Below are 20955 nucleotides of genomic sequence, written 5' to 3'. Positions count from 1 at the left end.
GCACGGCGCCTCGCTAACATACATCTGCAGAGCTGCAGGCTGGGCGACACCCAACACCTTCGCCAGATTCTATAATCTGCGAATTGAGCCGGTATCCTCTCACGTACTCGTTTCGGCCAGTTCTGGATCCGCTCAGGTGTCTTCGCTTGCTCGCCACTCCACTCTCCGGACTGGATAAGTGCGATATTCCTCAGTTCTTCCATTGAAGTCTTGAGTCCTCCAGCACCGACGATGCGGGCACCACTGCCGTTGCTCTGGATGCTAGCTAGGTGCCTCCATGCGCACGGTTCCCCATGGTAACCGTCTCATGTGTATTTTCCACTGTAAGCCTCTCTGAGCATGTGTCTTCCCTTGGCAAGCCATCTGCCACCCCTGGAGTTTAAATTAGTAGCCACCTGCGGTTGGTACTCCAGTGTTCCATATGCGTTCCTAGGTGGCCATATGTGTATTCATAAGTCCTCCCTTCGGTAGGCAGCTGGTAGCATGTCCCCTTCGGGATATGTTTCCCAGTGTACCTTGGTAATCCTGTGTCAAAGTCGGATCCCCCCAAAAAAAAAAAAAAAAAAAAGAGGTAAGGCTCGGGGGTTCAGTCTTTCGCAGGGCACTGGAAGACAGCTTGAAGTGGCGTGATGGCACAGACCCCCAATCTCCGTCACTTCTGACTTAACTCGAAGTGACTACGAAAGGGAACGTCTCGGTTACGTATGTAACCCTCGTTCCCTGAGTAGGGAACGGAGACGTTACGTCTCCCTGCCACTTCTGCTGTATCGCTGGGTAGATGCCGAGTTCAGTCTTGGCTCCTCAGCGAAGACATACTGCGGTTGCGTTCACTTCCTCCTTTTATACTCACGGAGTAGGGCGGAGTACGCTATGCAAATTTCCGCAGCCCCAAGGCATTGCATGCCATTGGCTCGTGTTTAAATACTCGAAGAGGATTGGCTTTCTATGCGAAACCCCCAATCTCCGTCACTTCTGACGTAACGTCTCCGTTCCCTACTCAGGGAACGAGGGTTACATACGTAACCGAGACGTTTTAGCTCAAAATACCCCATAGGTCAGATTTTTATAAAATGTTAAAATTTACACTTTTCCGTGGTGAGCAAAAACACCCTTTAAATGCAAATGAGCTGCTGCTCCCGGCCCCCTTTCAAGAACAGGGCGGAGCTTCAAGAGCTCATGCTCCGGCACACGGGCAACAACAAAACAGGACAATCTCATGCATTGAAAATGTCAGAAACTGTCAGTTGAAGGGTTCAGCCTTATATGTTCGAATTGGAGCCATGGAAGACATGCTACATGGAGATTTTCATTCCAGAAAATCACAGTAAGAGCTGAATAAAACAGTACAAGAAAAACAATCCAAGACAAAACAGTACAAGACAAAAACAGTAAAAAAAAAGAGAAGTGGGTGGATTTTTATCATTATAGGGTGGTTGTGTAAATACACTGCCAATGAATTTTGCATAATAGGTCCCTTTTAAGACCTTTTTAAGGCATTATGTTTTAAGCAAGCCTTTAACCACCTAAATCAGAGATGGAAAAGACCATTTACAGCCAATGCAGGCAATTTATTAAGGAAATAGGTTTTTTTTTAAAAGCTTTTCTACCTATGGCTCGATCTCCATAAAAGTTTGCAAGCTTTAGGAATGATAGGCTTTTGCGTACAATTGGCCACACCCCCTTTTACTAAAAGATACTGTTATAGCTATTGAAATACCAGAATATTTAACCGTCAGTGCCGTCGTAGGTGGGGTGTGAGGCCCTGTGCGAATTTGAAATGTTTTTGTCCAGCCCATTCTCACCCCCAAGGCGTCACTTAACTGACATTTGGACATGCTTCAATATCTGACGCTTTAGGCGCCCTTTAGCGTCAGTCAGATGACGCCCTAGGATCGCGTGTACCCTAACCCCACCCCACACCTAAACCTAACCGCGTCCTCTAACTGACGCTTTCTAGTGATGGGAAGTTCGGATCATTTTACTGATTCGGATCTTTGAGTCTCGTTCAGTAAAATGAACGAATCTTTTATCGAGTCATTTCGTTCATTTCGGTCATTTCATAATTATATAATTAAAATGTCATGTTAAATATGCCAAAACATCTAGTACTTACGAAAATCTTAATTACATTTGTAAAAATAACATAAATAATAGGGTAATGCAGCCAAAGCCAAAAGCAACTGAAATAACTGTAACGTTAGCTATAAATTAGTTGCTGGGTCTCAAGTTCAGGCTATTGCAGTCTGACCCTGTTATAGTTCACCTCACCTCCTGATCCGAGACGTTCTTTGCTTTGCAACTTCATATTTGTCAGGTTTGTTCTCCTCCTCTCATGTCTCGAGACGTTAGCTGTTGACTCGTCAGTGTCTGACTCTGATCTGTGCTGTCTGCTGGGCCGTGCCATGCGATATAGCAGCAGGACCGGAAAGATTAAAGATTAGTTCATCTCTCGAGTTCGGGTTCGGCGGCTTCGGCCGGGTCCGAGTCTTTCGTTCTTCCTGTCAGTCCCATAGAGTCTATGCTGTCAGCACCGGAAAGAGAAATGATTAGTTCATCTCTCGAGTTCGGGTTCGGCGGGTCCGAGTCTTTCGTTCTTCCTGTCAGTCCCATTAAGTCTATGCTTTCAGTACCGGAAAGGGGAATGATTAGTTCATTTGAGTCTTCGGGTTTGAGTCCGTCATTCTTTTCTCACGTGGCCACGGGTCTCGCATCAAATACAACATTAGATTCGTATTATTGACTGCGTCTGAATATTGTGTTATATAGGCATTAAAATACAAAATATGTTCAATAAACATTATAAACAAAGGTTCCATTATTCCTTATTCCTTATTATTGTCCCTGTCCATCTCTTTTCTATATTATGCATCTGTGGTGTGTTTTATTATATATTGTACATTAATTAACTATTATATTATACATCATCTACGTGCTTGTTTGTAAAAGGTTTGTGAATTAGTTTGTAAAAAGTTTGTGAATTTGGGTATTCAATACGGTGACAATTCACGTGACTAAAGAACGAAGGACTCAAACCCGAAGACTCAAATGAACTAATCATTCCTCTTTCCGGTACTGACAGCATAGGCTCTATGAGACTGACAGGAAGAATGAAAGACTCGGACCCGGCCGAACCCGAACTCGAGACTCGAGAGATGAACTAATCATTTCTGTTTCCAGTACAGATTCAGAATCCATATGTTGCGCAATGCGCATGCGCGGGTAACACAACATGAACGAATCACTCCCTGAGACAACTCGATAGTCCTGAGTCATATTAAAGATTCGTTCAAAATGAACGAATCGTTCATGAACGACACATCACTAACGCTTTCCTTTAGCGTCAGATAGATGACGCCGTAGGATCGCGTCATGTAAGTGACGCTAAAGGCCGCCTAAAACGTCAAATATTGAAGCATGGTCAAAGGTGACGCCTTGGGGTGAGAATGCGTTGTTTTGTCATATGTTATACTAACTGACAGACACTATCATTTCAGCCGCTCTGTGCATGTCCTCGCACAGAGAAAGGCTGAAGCTTCGCGGCTGAGACACAAATAGATGTTTTAAATGTCTGCGAGGCGTCTGCGAGCGTCTTTGATGCGTTGTTGGCTCAGACTGGCGAGCGTTCATCACCCGCTAATCCCGGGGTTGGCACACAATAACACCCTGACCTGTCGGCGAGCTCAACGATTTGCAAATTGGGCTTAAATCTGGCTTAAAATCATGTAGTGAGAACTAGGCTTTAGCTCACCGCTTTTCTGTGTGTAGTCGAGCAGTGATATGCAAACTGTTGCTTGCAAACTTTGCATTCGGCTTTTTTCCGTCATCTATTTTCGTAAAAATATGTTCTGAAGACAGGGTGTTACCTGTGAAACAGGGGTGCTCTGAAAACACCCCCATTAGCAATTAGTGCTTTCCACCTGATGAAATTAACATGTAAAAATATCGAACAATCAGAATTTTTTATTTTTTTTGAGAACCCGGCTGGATTGCGGGGCCCCCTAGTGGCGGGAGGCCCTGTGCGGTTGCATAGTTCGCACAGCCCCTGCGACGGCTCTGATAACCATCCCTCACATCTGTCCCGTGACAGTTTCCCCCTCCCATTGCCCCCTCTTCAGCTTTTCCTACCCCTCCACCTGTCCCGGGGATCAATTTTAGCATGAGGATGCCTCCGCTAACAGCCCCCTCCCTCCTTATAATGCCCTCCATGCTTGATCTTCCTTTTCTCTCTTTTCGTGAACACCACTACCAGCCGTCACCCCAAAACCTCCTCAAGTGGCGAATAATATCAGGGCACAAATACTTGCTAGTGCAGATATAGTGAGACCCCATTTGTCATGTCTCTATCCTCACATCATGGAAAGAGGGTTACATCAGTAACCAAGATGTTATGTGTCCTGGGTTTTTTTTTTTTTTTTGTTCTTGTTTTTTCCCCTCTGTTAGGCAGTCTGCATGTAATGGCACTGAGATCTATTGCTCCCTGTCTGCAGTGATATTCCATGTTACAGACTCTGGAAAACAACATGACCGCCAGGATTACCATGATCCCTACAAAACGGCTTCCAAAAACTCAAACATCTCTAACTTATAATAAGACAGAGGCTGTTCTACCCACGGAGTGTAATTTCACAGATGTCAGAGCTAGGAGATGCCCGTTTCATTTCAGTAAGACAGGGCCTCGCCTTGCCCACAACATGGCTTCCGTGAGACCGCATGCATGTGGTGAAAGCCCTGCTTATGTGTAGCCCATGAATTAAGGAACATTAACCTTCTGCAGTGGTGACTCCTGCATGGTGTTATTTTCTGAAACTGCTCATGTAGCCATGTTTCTGTCATTTTTCCGACACCAAAAAATGCTGCTGGTTCCAGATTTCTAATCTTTTGATAAAGTCAGCCTCTGTCAGCACCACCATCATGTTATGATCACCACTCATCGGTTGCATTAAGGATCAGGCCTGTTCCAAGTTGTTTACTGCCAGCCACTCAGCTTTCTTTGAACATAATGGAAACAAGCAGTAATGTTCATTAGTTGTAACCAAGGTCATCTGTGAACGGCGATGAGCATAAAGGCTGATGGAATTATAGTGTCATGGACTAGGAAATTGTCTTTAGGAGCATTGTTGTGCTCATTAACTAGATATTAGAATCATATGAATATGAAGAATATGACCTGTTTTTTTGTCCTTTATTGTACTTGAGGCCCACTCAGTGAAACAATTCACTCATGTACCAATCTTGAGACCAAGTGTGTAAAATTAACAGCTCTTGTGTTTCATTTGGGAAATAGCACACTCATTTACTGATTAGCTACACCCAATGATCATGTGTGAAAACTAGTGCTGTAGCGGCGCGTCGATGACGTCGATTATTCGACGTCAAAATTGCGTCGACGTCATATTTTTGCGTCGACGCTTCTTTATTTATTTATTTTTTGCATGTTCCTGGCGGTACAGCTTGCCACACACACGTGGGAGACCGAAACATTTCAGAATAGAGGACGAAGACAACTTGAAGTGAATGTGCTATCCATTAAATGAATCACACACAGTAAACAAACCCTTAAGAAAAGAAAATTGCAATTTAGATGCGCAAACTGGGTGCCGGTGTGGTGAGACGTACAAGCTCGGGTAGATTCGTCTCGAAGCCGCTTCCGGACGCGGCGCCGGGCGCGCTGTTACAAAAAAAGGCGTACACAGCAGCCAGCCACAAGGCTTGTTTGAGATGAGCAAATTCTGCGCAGAATCGATCACCGGTGATCAGCGCGAGATGCATGCCGGTTAGAAATGTGTCCGAGAACGGTCCGCCTGGCTCTGATGTCATGCCGACGTATGTCAAAAAACTCTCGCGAGCGCAAGGCGGAAGGGTCGGATTCTGCAGTCGCGCGCAGTTGCTCTCCACCGACTGCGCTGATCAAAAGCATGATGGGAAACGACTTGCTGACGACACAGCTTAATGCTCATTGGTTTAAACAACAGTGATGAAGGTAAATTCCATATTCATTAAGCTAAATTCTCCAAATCAAGGCCATGTTTTATTTATTTATTTATTTTTTTCAAATTGAAACTGATATATATTGTGAATCTCTTAAACGGGTTAAAAATAAGAAAGCTATAGTCAGTAACTCAAATATACTAGGCCTACTCTAAAATGTTCAAGTGAAAAATAGCTCTCATTTTATAGATGATGAAGTTTGTAAGTCTGTCTATTTAAGCTAAGCTTATTTTGATTTATTTATTTAGGCTATTTTATTATTAATTTTATTCTGATGTTTATTTATTTGTCACTGTATAATAGGCCTATTTGTTTCACGAATTGTGGTGCTTGTAGGTAGGCTATGTTTGAAACTTGCATTCTAATAAAAAGGTAAAATAAATAAAAATAAAAATAAAAGAACAACAGATGAATTGTTCTCTTTTAAAATGTTTGATTTTAAAACTGATATCATGTTTTATGTGTATAGGCCTACATATGGGTGAATAAACTCTCTGACAGTGCCATATGGGTTATATTTCATTTTTGTTAAAACAATAGGCTATATAAAAACACGTCTGTATTAAAGAAAAAAAAAGATTGATAAACACATATTTGGAATGTAATTAAATAACAAGTACTTTGGGTGTCTTGTTCATTATAGCCTATTTATTTTTATATAAAAGCAACAGTTTATTAGCAACACGTGCACGAGCGTGAATCCCGTTAATCCCGCGATATCCGCCTTTGATCTCACAGATGTCTGATTCACTGCGAGAACCGAGATCTGTCCGGCTTTATTGCGCTTTTTTCACTCCTCCCCTCACTGCAGCCGCCTACTCTCGACTACATTGCAGGCGAGGCGAGGCGCATCTCAAACAAGCCTACAGTCTTCCTGGTCTTGCGCACCCAACGCGTCATTTTTGCCGTGCGCACATTCGCGCTCGTGCGGACATGTCGAGTATAAACAAGGCTTTACTCCGTGTCTCCGCGCTCTGATCAGTAGGTGCACAAACCTCTCCCGATTCATCTCCAACAGTAGCAACCTCCGATCACACCACTAACTCCGCCTCCGTTTCCCTCCTCAGCTGATATTAATATTTAAACATTCTCTATGATAAAAAATGTTTGTAAAAAATATTTTAATAACACGGTTTTGGCGGTTGTAGAGTTATAATGATGGTGTGTTCAAATACATAACATTAGACTAACGTTAGCCAGATTATAGTATCTTGATTCAGTATGCCAGTATTTATTTGACATATTGTTTTTTTTATTAATTGAGCAGCAGAAAAAATATTCTTTATATTAGTCGTCCAAATAGTCATTAGATTAGTCGACTAATCGATAAAATAATCGCCCAACTAATCGTTTAGTTAATAATTGTTTACCCCAGCCCTAGTGAAAACACTTACACAATTTGTTCACTAAGAAATCAAAACTCATTGTTTTGAGAAAGAAATACCCATTCCATACCCAGATAGCAAATTGGCCTTGGGCCGGATCTGGCTTAATTTCGGCTGAGATTTTGGCCCACATACCGCATGGAATTACGGGCCAAGGTTGGCCCAAGTGCTGTTTGCCGTAAGTCAACCAGATCAAAGCCGTGAGCAAACCAAAACTCGCCCAGAGCTTTGCAGTGTACCCAGATATTACCCAGAACTGGGCCAAAACAACGCCGTACTCCCCATATGTCAGCCAGACAAAAGCCAAACTGCCACCACCTTTAGGCCAGAACTCAGCCACATCTTATCCAGAAGCTGCAGAAAACAGCCATAACTGGGCCAATATTATACCAGAGTCCCCAAAACTGAACCAGAAATTATTCCTGTGTAAAACAAGGTATAATAAAAAAAATGACACTACAGAAATGCAAAGAACAATATTTTATTGAGAAGGGAAGACAATCTCAGCCAGATAAAAGGATAAACAACAAAATACAAGCCAATACTAGAGTAAGACAAAACAAAATATAACTATAATTCACATTACAAGAATAATAAAAAGACAGCAATAAATTAAAATGTAACAAAAATGTGTATGTGGCATTCTTAAATAATGAGATACAAAAATTAACAAAAATATGTTGGCCGAGAGATCTCAAAGTCCTGCAACAGAAGAAAACATGCAAACAAGAAAAACACCAGCAAGTCAAGACATCAGTTTCACAACACACATGCTGCAAATACAATGCAAACAATAAATAATAATAAAAATAAAACAATGAACACCATTGTCGAGTAGATATTTGTTGGCCGGACATTTGGAGAGCATTTATGTATTTGGTTGTGTTTTAGCACATGTGATAAAGATGTTCTTATTTTACAGGGTTTTTTTTCTGTTTGCATCCATTTTCTTCTGTTGCAGAATGTTGAGACCTCTCAGCCACCGTACTAAAAAGCAACAGAAACCAAGCAATACATTAAATTCATACAAACAGTAAAGCAAAAGTGTAAATGTGTCATGCATGCCACACCACCACTGCTATGACACATGCTATAGTATCCTTACACTAACAGTGAATATATGATGAAAAATACGAAATGAAATCTTACATCTTATTAAAAGTACTAAATGAAATCTTACATCTTATTAATCGGTCATCACTTGAGAGGCTTTTTCTCTGTGGTCTGGGTGTTTCATGATGCCATGGTGACTGTATTGCCTGTCTGTGAGACTGTAAAGTTAAATCCTGTTGCCTGCGATGTTCTGTGAGGTCTTGTGAACTTCTCTACTTGCCATGGCTGCAGTAGCCTCCTCATCGGGGTCATTTTCATCCATTAGTCGCCTGTTTCATCTTTAGGAAAGGTACATTTTTTTAATGATTACTAAATTTGATTAAGAAAGTGTGGTATGGTCATGTAAAGACTATTCAGTGACAAATTCCCTTTTTGCAATTCAAAAAGAAATGTGCATTATAATGTGTTAAACTGCACAAATATATAAGGACCTGTAAGAAAGGTCTATGTTAATGAATTAACGTTAAAAAATAGTCAATCTTACTTTATTTTCCGTTTTGGTGGCCTCAGAAAGATCAGCTGTTGTTCAGCAAGAAGCAGCTTCCGATGTTCTTCACTATGTTAATTTTCAATGAAAAACAGAATTCAAACATCAATTCTATTTCCTCTCCAACATAAAAACAAATAAAATCCAACCACACAAACCCCCCAAAAATCGTATCTAGTAATGCGCTATAGATTAAAATCCACGTGTTAAGATAGTGAAAAACTATAAACTTACCTTGATCATGTAGCTATTAAAACTTCAAAAGATAAAACCAACACAGCGTGAATGTCGAAGTTAGAACAACTAACTTAGTTATTTGAATTTCACCGCGACTGCGCGTTGAGTTGCTGAATAGCTGCTACGCAACTTCCGGATCCTCTGGTAGGCGGGATGGTGTCACTGGGTGCATTCTGGGAAAAGTAGTCTTTTTGCAAAGCGGATTTAACACTGTACATGTAAATCAACTACAATTTCCATGATGCATTGCAAACCAGATTGTATCAGCAGCCACAGACGTCGCATCGACTGCCGCGTGGTTTGCTCACACTGCTCTAAAAACACGCAAGTTTCCCGGAGATTTTTAAAAACAGAACCACGTTTTATTTAACCGATTTCAATGGTTTACGTGGAGAACATAAATGTTTATTCTCCAAATACTTACAATAGGCTATGTATAGGCTATTTTATGGAGATTATATAATTTTTTTATTGAGGAATTGTGAAAACTCAAAGCATGGGTGGTTTTTGCTTCAAAAAATCATAGTTTAACCATGGGTTTTTGTAGTACATCTGTAGGCTACCTAATAAATTCCCCAAAAAGTGAATTTTTGTGTGTGTGTGTGTGTGTGTGTGTGTGTGTGTGTGTGTGTGTGGCATATTGATTACCATTTGGATAACCACAAAGTAGCCTACTCTTTCAGTTCCATTCAATCTTTTGTCTATGCTGCAGACTGAACCATTTGTCTTCAGTCATTTTGCAAACATCTTTTTTTTTCCATTCTGCAATCTGCACATTATCACCTCCTTAACCCCCCCCCCCCCCCCCCATTAAAATAATCTTGCCAATAGAATAATCAAGGCTTCTTTCCTTAAAACCTGCCTGTGTAAAAGAGAACTATTTGCATACATATCTATATGTATTTTTAACTAGGTCTATAACAAACTTATTTCATTTTATTATTTTTAACAAAATTAACCCTATTTATGAGGTTGCATTATAATTATGTCTAAAATATGAACCAATTTAACACCACATCTTACACGGCTATTTTACAGTACAGCACTTTCATGAGGTCTGTTATTTGCTCAGCCAACCAAAACCCAACCAGATCTCAGCCAAAAATGTCCTTATTCTGGCAGACCGAACTCAAGCCAAAGCTTAGCCAAACAGATACAATTTGATTTGTTTCTTTTGGTTAGCCAGACTCCAGCCAGAGCTTAGCCTAGTATTGTTTGACACAAGAGTGTGAAAAAAACAGTGCCAGAATTAAGCCAGAAGTGCCGAATATAAGCCAGACTCGGCCCAGACTTTGTTGCTATCTGGGTAGAGAAATACTATAAAGAAAAAAATGAGTTATTTTTATTTTGTAAATATCACCTACAATTTGATCACTTAAAAAAAATCCCCTCAATGTTTTTGGAACATTTTGAGGTTGTTTTTTTCACCCTTGCATTTACGTTTATTTGTGTGTATATACTGAATATGCATACAAGTCAAGCACATCTATTTCTCTAGCTCTTAATTCAATACAGTTTGTTTCAAAATAGTTAGAAATTCAAATTCTCATGAAAAGCAGTTCTAACAAGCACATAATCTAATTATTCAGTTTAAGGCCCCGTCAACAGTACTGCGTTTTCGTTTAAAAACGGAGAATTAAAACGAATACGGTCTCCGTCCACACCAGCGTTTTATCTGCGTATTAGAAAGGATCTCTGTCCACATTAAAATGACTGAAAACGCGGATCACGTGACCATTCACCAACACTGGGCATGCGCGTGCCGGTGTAAACAGTGGTTGGCGAATCAGGGAAGGATACGTCATGACTGATAACACCCAATCGTGGAGCCAAGCGTCAGCCCCTGCGTCAGCGTTTCTGAAGTCCTACGTTTTGTCTCGTCCACACTAAAACGCCCTCCGGAGATTCAAAACGAAAAACGGAGCTGCAGCGTTTCTAAACTTCTCCGTTTTAGTCTGGACGGGAGGTGAAAATGTAGCAAAAGGTCTCCGTTTTTAAACGAAAACGCAGTAGTGTGGACGGGTCCTAAGTCAGATCAATGTTTATTCAGTTCATTAATAGCTGCAAAATACATCAATTGATAAATCTGTAGAGGTTTGCAAAACCAAGCAAGTTGTTTGAAAGTGGTAGGCAGTGGCCATTCAGTGACTGCTTTGACTGTGGATTGGTCCATCTCACCTTTATGACTGATGATGTATCCTAAAAATGTGCTACTGGTGATGTAGAATTGGCTCTGTTGGAGCCGGGTTAAGATTGTCTTGACATGTTGGATGTGTTCGGCTTTTTGGGGGGAATAGATTGGGATATCAATGTATGCAATGACAAAATGGTTGAGGAGGTCCCTGAAGATTTTATTAATGAAAGACTGGAAGACAGAAGGCGCATTGAAGAGACCAAATGGCAAGATCTGGTATTTATAGTGGTGAGGATGGCAGTCTCCCTTTCATCTCCTTCTCTGGTCCAAATGATGAAGGGATGAGAGGAAGAAGCTATCTGTTATTTATTGGGATTGTATTGAGGCCTCTATAAGTGCATGGTCTTAGCCTGCCATCTTTTTTTCTCCACAAAGAAAAACCCTATCACTGCTGAGGATGTAGAGTGACGGGTAAAGCCTGATGTTATGCTTCTTCAAAATAGTTTTCCATAGCCTGAGTCTCTGGACGTGACAAGGGGTAATTTGCATTGGGAGGTGCATTATTTGGGAGATGTTTAATGGCCAATGGAGAGGATGGTTTGCCTTTGCGTTACTGAAGACCTCTGAGAATTCAATGTTTTCAACTGGAATCACTGTAGTTTTGTGAGTATCTGGGCTTTCCACGCTCATGGTAAAACATAGTAATGTGATCTTTGAGTTAAAACAGTGTTCTTGGCAATAAGGAGACCATTCAATGGACTCAGGCTTGATTTTGGTTTTGAATCCATTCGCAGAAGTTTACTGAAACAATAAATCCAAATCAACAGCCAAAGGGATGGTTAAAATATACAGACAAGGGTTGGTGAACAAAATAGACTGTCCAAAGAAGGAACCAAGGCAAAAACAGATATAACGTTAAAAAATGTGATATACAATAAACTGGCAAAAACCCAAACCCTCCCTGGCTTCTGCCTCCGTCTTATATTCCCACTGTTTGCTCAACCTTGGTTCCTGTGGTCTTCCCTCATGCCTGCCCTGCATCCTCAATCCAAGCCTCCGCCCTCCTCTGGTGGACTTTGTTTATTTTATTTGATGTAAATAAGGAGTGAGGCCATGGGGGGATGGGGGGAGATGCTACGGGTGATCATTGAGCTTGGTACACAAAGTTTACAGTAACTTACTGTAATTAAGATTTACAATACCATAACGTATTTCAGTTTTAAAGTAATTACAAGTACAGTGCATTACTGTAAAAAATAAATATGTTTTTCATCCTCAAACCAAACTGGGGTTTGCATATGGAAGCAATCCGATTTGAAAGTCAAATGGATTTTCGACTACCTCTGGAAGTGGTTGAAAGTGGACAAGCTCAAAACGTTTTAGACCGAGTATTTAGCACCGTCCAATTGGGATCTAATCAACCAAAACTCATCTTATTACAAGGTGTCAACAAGGTTTTTGTTTCTAATTTGGCGGGATTTGTCACATGTTTTAGTTCAGTGTCCTGTGTTTTGGTTATTTATTTATTTTTATTATTAATTTAAATTGTTACAGCTGCTGTTCATTTCATTGATTGTTTTGTTGTGTATTTAAGCTATATGATTCTATCAGTTCATTGTCTGTTTTAATCACATTCTGTTTGTGTTTTTAGTGCTAGTTTTCTGAGTATTTTGTTTCAGACTGATCTCATGCAATTGTGTGTATGACACACCAATTTGTATTTCCATTTTTGGCATGCTATCAACACCCATAATCGCTTTTCAGCGTGTTTATGAACGCCGTTGACTTTATTACTGTATAAATATATGTCCTACCTCAACCCCGTCCCTAAACCTACCCGTCACTGGGGTTATTATTTTTTATGAGTGTTCCCCTACTATCCTAGGAACAAAAATATCGCTCCCCAGATGTCACATTTAACGGCGTGTACATACACGAGGAATCACTCGGACATTAATGGCGTAGACATACAAACCCAATTCCATAAAAGTTGGGACACTGTACAAATTGTGAATAAAAACAGAATGCAATGATGTGGACGTTTCAAATTTCAATATTATATTTAGAATACAACATAGATGACCTATCAAATATTGAAATTGAGACATTTTGAATTGCCATGCCAAATATTGGCTCCTTTTGGATTTCATGAGAGCAACAAATTCCAAAAAAGTTGGGACAATGGTAGCAATAAGAGGCCAGAAAAGTTAAATGTACATATAAGGAACAGCTGGAGGACCAATTTGCAACTTATTAGGTCAATTGTCAACATGATTGGGTATAAAAAGAGCCTCTCAGAGTGGCAGTGTCTCTCAGAAGTCAAGATGGGCAGAGGATCACCAATTCCCCCAATGCCGAGGCAAAAAATAGTGGAGCAATATCAGAAAGGAGTTTCTCACAGAAAAATTGCAAAGAGTTTGAAGTTATCATCATCAACAGTGCATAATATCATCCAAAGATTCAGAGAATCTGGAACAATCTCTGTGCATAAGGGTCAAGGCCGGAAAACCATACTGAATGCCCGTGATCTTCGGGCCCTTAGACGGCACTGCATCACACACAGGAATGCTACTGTAATGGAAATCACAACATGAGCTCAAGAATACTTCCAGAAAACATTGTCAGTGAACACAATCCACCGTGCCATTCACCGTTGCCGGCTAAAACTCTATAGGTCAAAAAAGAAGCCATCTAAACGGGAACCAGAAGCGCAGGCGTTTTCTCTGGGCCAAGGCTCATTTAAAGTGGACTCTAGCAAAGTGGAAAACTGTTCTGTGGTCAGACGAATCAAAATTTGAAGTTCTTTTTGGAAAACTGGGACGCCATGTCATCCGGACTAAAGAGGACAAGGACAACCCAAGTTGTTATCAGCGCTCAGTTCAGAAGCCTGCATCTCTGATGGTATGGGGTTGCATGAGTGCGTGTGGCATGGGCAGCTTACACATCTGGAAAGGCACCATCAATGCTGAAAGGTATATTCAAGTTCTAGAACAACATATGCTCCCATCCAGACATCGTCTCTTTCAGGGAAGACCTTGTATTTTCCAACAAGACAATGCCAAACCACATACTGCATCAATTACAACATTATGGCTGCGTACAAGAAGGATCCGGGTACTGAAATGGCCAGCCTGCAGTCCAGATCTTTCACCCATAGAAAACATTTGGCGCATCATAAAGAGGAAGATGCAACAAAGAAGACCTAAGACAGTTGAGCAACTAGAAGCCTTTATTAGACAAGAATGGGACAACATTCCTATTCCTAAACTTGAGCAACTTGTCTCCTCAGTCCCCAGACGTTTGCAGACTGTTATTAAAAGAAGAGGGGATGCCACACAGTGGTAAAAATGGCCTTGTCCCAACTTTTTTGAGATGTGTTGATGCCATGAAATTTAAAATCAACTTATTTTTCCCTTAAAATTATGCATTTTCTCAGTTTAAACATTTGATATGTCATCTATGTTGTATTCTAAATATAATATTGAAATTTGAAACTTCCACATCATTGCATTCTGTTTTTATTCACAATTTGTATAGTGTCCCAACTTTTATGGAATTGGGTTTGTACATGCATACACACTGATAGCTCAAAATGCGTATAGATAACACGCCACTTGACTTGAAAGTGGCGTGTATGTTTACGCAAAAGTCATGATGTCATGTTGTTTGTTTAGAGTTTGTATTTAATAAATTTATCAACTGCTGGGAATAAATCCAGCTCTTTGTTTTGTTTTATTTGTATGAAAACTAACTACAGTATTAGTAACTACATGTCAACTAACTCTCATTAGAATTATTAGCATTAATATTAGTAGACGGGCTGTTTAATATCTGCTAACACTTTATTTTGGTTGTCCCCCAAAAAACATTCAGCTGACTAACTTTGCAAGTATGTCAACTTATTCTACTGATCCTAACACATAATCATAAAGTAACAGCTATGAACAGTCTACTAATACTCCAATGAGAGTTACTTGACATGTAGAGTTACTTATAGTTGGAGTGTCTAAATTGGACCATGAAAATAAAGTATAACACTTTATTTTACAGTGTCCTAGTACACATTTCATGTACTTACTATATTGTAATAACAGTAAATTTTATGCACACGTGCACCTAACCCTAAACCAAACCCTCATCTTTACCCTAACCCCATAGTAAGTACATGTTGTTAATTAATATTACGAAATTTATTGTTGCACATCTTAAAATAATGTGTAACCATAATTTTTGTATTGGATATTTAGTATTTTTTTAAGTCTACTTAGTTATCCTGAGTTGTATCCATTAATAAGAAAGAATATAAAAAAATGTAAATAACCCAAGAATGAAAAATTACTGTCTAGAGATTCTTATCTAGTGGGAGTCCAGTGGACCACTCTGATAAAATTAATATCCAGGCATTGGTTTGATTATCTCTGTCAAAACTTCCTAGCTTCTTTTTGATATATTTATCCAGAAGCAGCTTTGCCTTCAGGCTGGATTTTGCTGTCTATGTGGGACACTAAAAGTCTGGAAGTATTTAAGGGATTCAGCAAGATTAATATTGGTGGGACCAATCAAATAAGCATTTGTACAGGGGATACTGCAGCAGACAATGTGAGATATGCTCACATCTGTTCATCAAGACAGCTATGTTCCTATGTTCAGACCCTCCTTTACATAATTCCCCAGAGGTGTAGATGAACATCAACAGCTATTCAGTACCCCTCCAATGTGTTTATGAGACTTATAAAAGGTAGCTACCACATGAACTGGACAATTGTTGAATGGCTTCCAGATTTAATTTCTTGACATGGCAGAAAATGTTTTTGACAGTGATTACCCAACATTTTTACTAATCTGTTTATAAATGATGTCAGTTTGTTTGAATGTTACTTGAGTAAATTGAGTTTGATATATGTATCTTTTCCACAAAAATCCTACAAACTGAGATATTTTGTTTGTTTATTGCACAATACTTCATTTGATTTATGTTGAAATAAAGCTTGTGATTACTGTATGTTTAGTTTGCGCTGCTGAATTTGATAAAGAGGTGGTTGGGTTCCTTATCAAACCCTTTCCCCCTAGTTATGAATATTAAAGTTGAAGATTAGATCTCATTACTTTCCTATTGCAGAATAAGCACAAAAGCCCTGGTTTCGGTCACCAGTATACAGCATACGATTGCTGGTTTGCTAGATCCTAGCATGGGAACATTTTGGGATGCTGGTATGCTGGTTGCTGGTTTTATTGTCCCGAGCATGGGAAGCAGGTGTGTAGGTGAGCTAGCATAAGGTATGTTTTTCCAACTGGGACCAACTTACGAGCATATCTTGTCTTTTTGAGTGCTGGTATCATCCCAGCAAGACCGCAACAACAACAAAACAAACCTGTGTCACATATTACATTTCTTAATCTGTGTTCATAGATAAATAAAGATTAAGACAATTTTTTAATTAATTTAAATATAATTTTTTTATGAAAGAAAAGCACCTTTTACAGGTTACATGTTTACTTGTGTATCACAGCAAAATCCTCAGTGTTAAAGAAACACTGCTCAGTTTTCATATTGTCCTGATCTATAGTGAGTAAAAGTAACACTGAAGCAGTGTTGCAATTATTAGTGAGGAAAAAGTAGATTCACTCTACAAAAATGATTACATTAGTGATGAAACCTGCAATTCACAAGCAGAATCTCTGAAGATAAGAGTAACGTCAAGAACAAAACGAGAGAAGAGTTGAGCAGACACACAACTACAGACTAACTAACTGACTTACAGCCACACCGCCTTGGATCAAATTATCTGCAAATAAAACAAATAATATCTCCAAAAAAATAATGAAAAACAGCATTACCATGTTCACTTACTACAAACCAGTTTGGCTTTATTTATTTCATATGGTACACGTACAAATGTTGTTGAAGTCACCATTATGGTGATTAATGTTTCCCCACTTGGCCCTTGACATTGGTTCAGTTCAATCTTTCAGCGATTGTTGAAAGTGCATGCTATAACTATTGTCTACAATATTATATGATTATTTTTGGAATCAATGATTGACTGCTGGATTTTGACACAACGGGATTTCCTAAATGAGCATGAAAGTTTTTATAACTTTCAACAACAATTCTGAACGTATCAAGTTGTTATTAACTGTGCCATTGAAAGTGCTCTCCTCATTTGAGAAGACTTGACTTGACTCATTTTCTCAGTTATTGAACAAACTGCTTATTGTTATGATTTTATTTGGCATTTGACATTTCCTTTGAAACTTTTTACCAGTTTTTAGACAGCAATTCAAATTTCTATTAAAAGAGGGAGTACAAGAAATTACATTTTAATTTATTATATAATATTACAATATTATATATTACAACTCGTCCATGCTGGTGAACAAGTTTCACCAGCTCCATTTCATGCTGGTTAATGCTTGTTTTTTTTTAGCACGGTAATATGTGGCCTTCCAGAACCAGAGTTTTTCCTTGTTGGAATGAAGAATCTACCCAATTGTTAACTACATTTGGTTTTAAAAAAAAAAAATCACACAATAATTATTCTCTTTTCATGGCTTCAGCTTTTGAGTTTCATAAAGGTTCCACCATCTTCACAAAGACTCTTTGCAGGCTCTAAATCAGGGATGTCCAGTCATATTCCTGCCACACTTACTAGTAATCTTGAAGACCTTCATCAACTGGTTCAGTTTTGTTTGAATGGAGCTAGAACTAAACTGGCCAATATTAAACATACCTGAGCCAGTTAATGAATTGACTTGGTCGGTCTCCCAGTCTTTCAGGTTACTAAAGTCTTCCAGACTTTCATCAGTTGGGACATGCTTAACAGAATACGCATATTTATTACTAAGTACCTTGTCCACAAACTATCATAGAAAGGGAACTTTGTCCAAGTTCGGAACAATGTGCTTCACATTTCCACAAAGAATTGAGATTTCTCATATCTTGATTGCATGGAAATAGATCCGAGCAAGACTTAAATTGTTAAGGACTGGCCTTAACCCATTTCGGTAAAAGGGATTCAGCTCTTCCAAAAGTTTTCCAAATTTTTAATGTGATGTTCTTAAGGGACTTCAATGGTCCAATCACTGAGTTGGCTATGATAACTCATCTGAAGTTAACAAAGCATCAGCATGACAAAGCATGTAGAACGTGGACTACTCCACCGCACCGCTAAAGTGAACACCGTACCCTGTGTTCTTGTAAGTTAGCCTCTCCAAGTAAGGTATGTACAAGTCATTGTGTCCATCCTGTTCTGCACTTAATCGTGGTCTACAATAATCAGTTCTGCTTGATATCCTAGAGCAATGTTTCCAAACTTTACACGTTTTTGGATATCTCCCCAATCAAACACACCTGATTCAACTCATCATCTCATTTGTAGAGACTCCAAGACTTGAAATGGGTGTGTCAGACAAGACAGCAATCCAAATTGTGTACAGTTGGAGGCTTCCAGGAACAGGGTTGGGAAACACTATCCTTGAAATTTGCTACTTAATCTTCCATCAAACAGATATGCTTTTGAGAAATCTCCTTCACCCTGAATACTCCTGTTGGACAGGTTCTTGAAGGGGTTTCTTCTTAGTTAATGTTTTCCTCTGACCTCCTCTGATGATTGTTGGTTTTCTTTGTTCACTGAATGCTTGCATTTCTCAGAGGTTTACCAAACAGCTAGTCTTGTCTGGATTATTGTTTTGACTACCTCTTTTATTTAAATTTTAAGTTTTGTTGAGCCTATTTTGGTCCTCATGTCTGATTTCAGGTTCCAATAACCAATTCCAAAGCAAAACTAGACATTGACAGCTATATAAAATATACAATAATGATTCAGACAAAAGCACTTGTCTAATAAGAAACAGATGCATGTACCACTGTCCAAATATTTTTGCCAATTTTACTCGGTAGGAACTTTGAGGAAATTATGCAGTAATTTTTAAATACATTACTAAATATAAGAGAAACAAAAAAAAAATCAAGCCTGTCATACAAATTCAAATCAATAAAAAATGCTAACAAGTGTATTGATTTTAAGTTAATTGATTTAGTTTTCTCCCTTCCAACAGCTGGGTTAAGGAGAAGTTTCCGGCTGAGCCGGAGGGACAACAATAGTCAACAGATGAGGCAGAAGATGAGTAAAGGACATGCCACTATCCATTTATCAATATATCAGGAGGTTCTGCCTCACAGGAGAAACCCTGAAGAGCCGTACCACCTTGTAATTCTAACTGGTAAGAAATATTCTTGCTTAAATAAATAGGTAATCAAAAACCTTAAAGGTGCATTGCGCAAGTCTCTGAGTTTTTGCAGAACTATGCCCCCTCTGGCGACAATCGAAACTGTAACCAGAAGTTCATGCACGCTCATGGACCACACGCACATTTGCATAACCAAAGGAGCATCAGCCGCACAAATATTTTGTTACAGTCATAATGTCTTCAGAGGTAATAAAGCTATAAAACGGCAAGTCATTTTAAATATATGAAAGGAAAGGCATTTGAGTAAATTTATGTGTGAGGGGAAAATGGGGGTAGTAGAAAACTTCGGTGTTTGTTTCCATCTATCTTCATGCTGAACTGTTTTATGTGCTTACTGTATCCACTTATGCTTGTATTATTATGGAAACACGTTCATGAACAATTCAAGTTATTACTTTGTATAGGATCCTGTTTGAGCCCTAGAGCCGACCGGAGATCTCTCCATTTGTTGAAAGCTTCCCGATGTTGACTCTCGTCTTATTCTGACGCCTGGCACTAGACAAAAGTTGTATTTTCTTTCTCTTACGTGGAGTTTGCGTTGGGGTTTGGAATGAATTACAAGCCGGTCGCTTTGAATCCATCTTCTACTTTTGTTGAAAGTTGAGTAAAGTTTTGTCGCCCGAGTTGTCTTCGCTGAAACGGAGAATGGCGGCGAATACGAGCGTGAACGCGCATGACGTCACGCCCAGTCTCAAATTCCGTCCCGATTCCCTCATATTTATTTTACTGTACAGGATTATAGAGGCAATTCGCAGTGATCAGAGAATCAGGCAATTGTTTAAGCATGTATGGGTTAGAAAAACACAGGTGTGGTTTTTTTTTTTAACATGAAATGTTGCACAATGCCCCTTTAAATTCTTCATCATATGTTTTCAGTCCAGTAACATAATATTTTGATGAAAACTTTCAAAAAAAAAACATCAAGTAGTAGCTATATTTCACACTAAAATCACACTTTCATCATTGGTTATCTTCCCCACCAGTGAGCTGTGAACCAGAACATTCTGATTTCAGACTTAGTGAATCATTTACAAATCAGATGTCGCTACATCTCTCATGAACACTAATAAAGGAGAGCTGGGGAGTATGTAAAGGTTTTAACTTAAATTTGACACAAAGCAATATTTAAAGAGCGTAGAAGTCAAATGCCATTTTTTGATTCTTCAGTGTATTTTTGAAGCTTGACAGCTTCAGTTGCTATTCTTTGTAATTGCATGCAATTTATTATTCTTTTGTGTTCTTCAGAAGAACAAACTGCATACAAGTTTGGAACAATGAGGGTGATTTTATATATAATATATAAAATGTTAATATTCTTATTTTTGGGTGAACCATTGCTTTAATAACACTCTTTCCTGTTG

General features: G+C 39.2%; 1 protein-coding gene and 1 long non-coding RNA gene across 2 annotated transcripts in view; one reads left to right on the top strand and one right to left on the bottom strand.

Annotated features, from left to right (window-relative positions):
• mpp7b (MAGUK p55 scaffold protein 7b) overlaps window positions 1-20955 on the top strand; it is an 89965-nt gene that overhangs the window by 48969 nt on the left and 20041 nt on the right. Inside the window, exon 11 of the mRNA XM_089131008.1 lies at window positions 19403-19567. Within this exon, the coding sequence (XP_088987134.1) occupies window positions 19403-19567 (165 nt within the window). The remainder of the gene's footprint in view (window positions 1-19402; window positions 19568-20955) is intronic.
• Window positions 7839-9328, bottom strand: LOC148981397 (uncharacterized). The gene is made up of 4 exons (XR_016168495.1): window positions 9208-9328; window positions 8971-9042; window positions 8554-8764; window positions 7839-8360 (listed from the first exon to the last, which is right to left on the bottom strand). It is a non-coding gene; the product is annotated as an uncharacterized LOC148981397 (long non-coding RNA).

This window comes from Pimephales promelas, chromosome 5 (genome assembly GCF_988280905.1).
Source record: "Pimephales promelas chromosome 5, fPimPro1.hap1.1, whole genome shotgun sequence".
Classification (NCBI taxonomy): domain Eukaryota; kingdom Metazoa; phylum Chordata; class Actinopteri; order Cypriniformes; family Leuciscidae; genus Pimephales; species Pimephales promelas.
Note: the sequence above shows the minus strand (reverse complement) of the source record. Positions and strands in the feature narration are given on the sequence as shown.